The following is a 3,724-nucleotide window of genomic DNA, read 5'->3' as shown; positions in this document are numbered from 1 at the left end:
GAATGTCCCATTCCCCTCATTGACTGTTACATCCTGTCCTGGATTATCTTACCCGTCTCAAAGTGCCACAGCCCCTTCCAAACTGTCCTAAATCCTCCCAGACTGCCCGCACCCTCCCACACTGTCCCACCACCTCCTGGACTGTCCCATCCCCTCACACACTGTCCCATCAATCCTTTGAACTGTCTCACCCTTTCCCAGACTATCCCACACCCTCCTGTACTCCCTCTCAGACTATCCCACTCCCTCCCGGATTGTAACAAATTAATGGCTAAAATCCATGTAAGGCAAACAGCCCATGAGCAAATTATTTCAAATTGCAAGATATAAATTAGGGTCAATTGCATGTGTTTCTGTTCCTTTCTGGGGATTATACTTATAGATTTTAGTGGAGGTCATGTTCATATACAGCCAGTTTCTAGATTGCTGGTTTTGTGCAGTCGTTTCTGCAGTTGAAATATAAGGGTTCGATGTTACTGAATTTCAAAATCACTGTTAAATAACCCAGTGGATTTGATAGCTAATGTAATGCGAGCTGTTTCTGTTGACCTGACATTTTCTCCATATTCTTTCAGATAAGAACACTGTCCAGAGAAATTCCAATAACGTGTGACAATCTATCTGATCCAGTAGAGGGGGAGTCTCTGGGGCAGCACTATGGACATAGCACAGTTGGCACTACTGAGTGGCTGCTTTGATCTGTCATCCAGGAATTTCTGGAAACTTATTTTAAATACAAAGCAGACCAGTTTGTTAGAAGCCAGGTCCACAATGTTGAAGATTGTGTGAATCCATCTTTTCTGTAATGCGTGAGGTTCTGTGACCTTCTTTATGTTTGTACAATTCACTAATTGACAAAGTTCTGACTTCAAGTAATGTCACCTGGATTGTCAAAATGATTAAAAACCAAAATAGCTGCACATGGTGTAAATGAGAAACAAAAACAGAAATTCATGGAAACGTTCAGCAGGTCTGGCAGCATCTGTGGAGAGATATCAGAGATATCAGGGGCGGCACGGTGGCACAGTGGTTAGCACTGCTACCTCACAGCGCCAGAGACGCGGGTTCAATTCGCGCCTGAGGCGACTGACTGTGTGGAGTTTGCACGTTCTCCCCGTCTCTGCGTGGGTTTCCTCCGGGTGCTCCGGTTTCCTCCCACAGTCCAAAGATGTGCAGGTCAGGTGAATTGGCCATGCTAAATTCCCCGTAGCCTTAGGTAAGGGGTAAACGTAGGGGTATGGGTGGGATGCGCTTCGGCGGGTCGGTGTGGGCTTGTTGGGCCGAAGGGCCTGTTTTCACACTGTAATGTAATGTAATGTAATCTAATCTAATCTAAACATTTCGGGTTGCATGACCCTCCTTCAGAACTTGAGTTAACTTTGATTTCTCTCCACAAATGCTGCCAGACCTGCTGAAGTTTTCCAGGAATTTCTGTCTTTGTCAAAATGATTGTTTTATTTTATATTACTTTCAGTTTCTTGGTTTGGTTTCTAGCTCAACTGCAACTATGATTATAGACCTCGGACATATTTAAGATATTTCCAATAAACTACAGTTCCATTAAAGAAAATGTCCGAACAAATTACTGCAGATGCTGGAATCTGTACTGAGGACAACAAATGCTGGAGATCATAGTGGTCAGGCAGCATCCATGGAGAGTCTAGGTGACTCTTCATCAGAGAATCCATTTGGATGATGCCACTTTCCAAAACAGCGCTGCTGACATTGGTTGCTTCATCCATGACCATGGTTTCCCACCCACTGTGGCTGACAGGGCCTTCAATCGCATTCCACCTATCAACCATGCTTCTGCCCTTGCCCCTTCCCATCACTCACAACAGTGTGATTGGGTTGCCCTTGTGCTCACTTTTCATTCCACCAGCCTCTGCATTCAAAGGATCATTCTGCATCATTTCAGATAACTCCAGCAGAATGCCGCCACCAAACATACTTTCTCCTCATTCCTACATCACCATTTCTCAAGGATTATTCCATCTGGGACACTCCAGTCCATTCCACAACCACCAACACCACTCCCTTTCTCCTCAGCACCTTCCCATGTAACCACAGAAGGTGCAACACCTGCCCTTTCACCTCCTCCCTGCTCACTATCTGGGGGCCTAAACAGTCTTTCCAGATGAAGCAGCATTTCACCCGTACCTCCTTCAATCTTGTGCATTGTATCCACTGCACCCAATGTAGCCTACTCTACATTGGAGAAACCAAATGCAGACTGGGTGACTGCTTCGCGGAACACCTCCAGTCTGTGCGCAAGCAGGACCCTGACATTCCTGTTGCTGATGATTTTAACACAGCGTCCTGCTCGTATGCCTACATGTCTGTCCTTGGCATGCTGCAGTAAATCATGGTACAAATTGGAGGAACAACATCTCATCTTCACACTAGGCACTTTACAGCCTTCTGGACTTACTATGGAGTTCAATACCTTTAAATTATGAATATTTCTTCCCTTTCTTTTAGATTGTCCTCCCCTCCCCCCATCCCACTTACAATCCTTTCAAGTCTGGCAGGAGATGTACCATTGTTCTGCCATTCTCACATTCAAATCAGTTAAACTGAACTAACAATATATTTTCTTCACAAGCACCCTACATGCACTACCTCCAGGATGCTCCCCCACCCAAATTATAGCATAAATGCTGTCCTATCCACACTTTACTTCAGCCCTGATGAAGTGTTATCTAGACTCGAAATGATAGCTTGCTGTCTTCCATGGATGCTGTCTGACCCGTTGCAATCGCCAGCATTTTGTTTTAGAATTAGAATCCCTACAGTGCAGAAACAGGCCCTTCGGACCAATCAGTCCACACCAACCCTTCGAAGAGTAACCCACCCAGACCCATTCCCCTACCCTGATACAAATTGGCATCAATGAACACATTTTTACAGATTATCAAGCATTAACCTTTACTCAGGGGTTCAAGGTCTGCATATGTTACTATTAAATCAATTATCACTAACTCCTGCACTGTTCATTCCAAAATCCAAAGCCCGGGGGCAGTGGTATTCACTGGTGAACCGCTCCAAAAATCTAAACTCCCTACTTCAGGATTTTTGAATTAAGGGGTGTTACTCAAGAGGGGCCAGTGTCTGACACTCCCCTGACGACACGGGGTGGGGGGGGAGGTGGTCGGTCTGTTGCCCAAACTGAGGCAGTTTCCCAATGGGTTTGACTCTGAACACATTGACTTGTATACAAGGAATTTCTTTTCAAAGCTGGCAGTGAAGAGATCAGGAGAATCGACGTTTCGGGCATAAGCCCTTCTTCAGGAATGAGGAAAGTGTGTCCAGCAGGCTAAGATAAAAGGTAGGGAGGAGGGACTTGGGGGAGGGGCGTTGGAGATGCGATAGGTGGAAGGAGGTCAAGATGAGGGTGATAGGCCGGAGTGGGGTGGGGGGCGAGAGGTCAGGAAGAAGATTGCAGGTTAGGAAGGCGGTGCTGAGTTCGAGGGATTTGACTGAGACAAGGTGGGGGGAGGGGAAATGAGGAAACTGGAGAAATCTGAGTTCATCCCTTGTGGTTGGAGGGTTCCTAGGCGGAAAATGCATCGGGCGACCGAATCAACTCGGACATTTACTATAAACAACCGACTCCCACAGCTACCTGACTACACCTCCTCCCACCCTGTCCCCTGTAAAAATGCCATCCCATATTCCAAATTCCTTTGTCTCCGCCGCATCTGCTCCCAGGAGGACCAGTTCC

At 46.4% G+C, this 3,724-nt stretch overlaps 1 protein-coding gene and 1 long non-coding RNA gene across 4 annotated transcripts in view; one reads left to right on the top strand and one right to left on the bottom strand.

The window, feature by feature from the left end:
- The window catches only part of si:ch211-250c4.3 (uncharacterized protein LOC100535981 homolog), a 59,401-nt gene extending 58,404 nt beyond the window's left edge, over positions 1–997 (top strand). For all 3 annotated transcript variants that reach the window (XR_006314876.1, XM_043712267.1, XM_043712265.1), the window contains one exon: positions 576–997. Coding sequence is in view for 1 of the 3 variants with exons in the window: in XM_043712267.1 (XP_043568202.1) it covers positions 576–579 (4 nt within the window). In the remaining 2 variants the exon portion in view is untranslated. The remainder of the gene's footprint in view (positions 1–575) is intronic.
- The window catches only part of LOC122561004, a 50,114-nt gene that overhangs the window by 42,836 nt on the left and 3,554 nt on the right, over positions 1–3,724 (bottom strand). The window lies entirely within an intron of this gene.

This window comes from Chiloscyllium plagiosum, chromosome 22 (assembly GCF_004010195.1).
Source record: "Chiloscyllium plagiosum isolate BGI_BamShark_2017 chromosome 22, ASM401019v2, whole genome shotgun sequence".
NCBI lineage: Eukaryota > Metazoa > Chordata > Chondrichthyes > Orectolobiformes > Hemiscylliidae > Chiloscyllium > Chiloscyllium plagiosum.
This window is presented reverse-complemented; position numbering and strand designations above follow the sequence as displayed.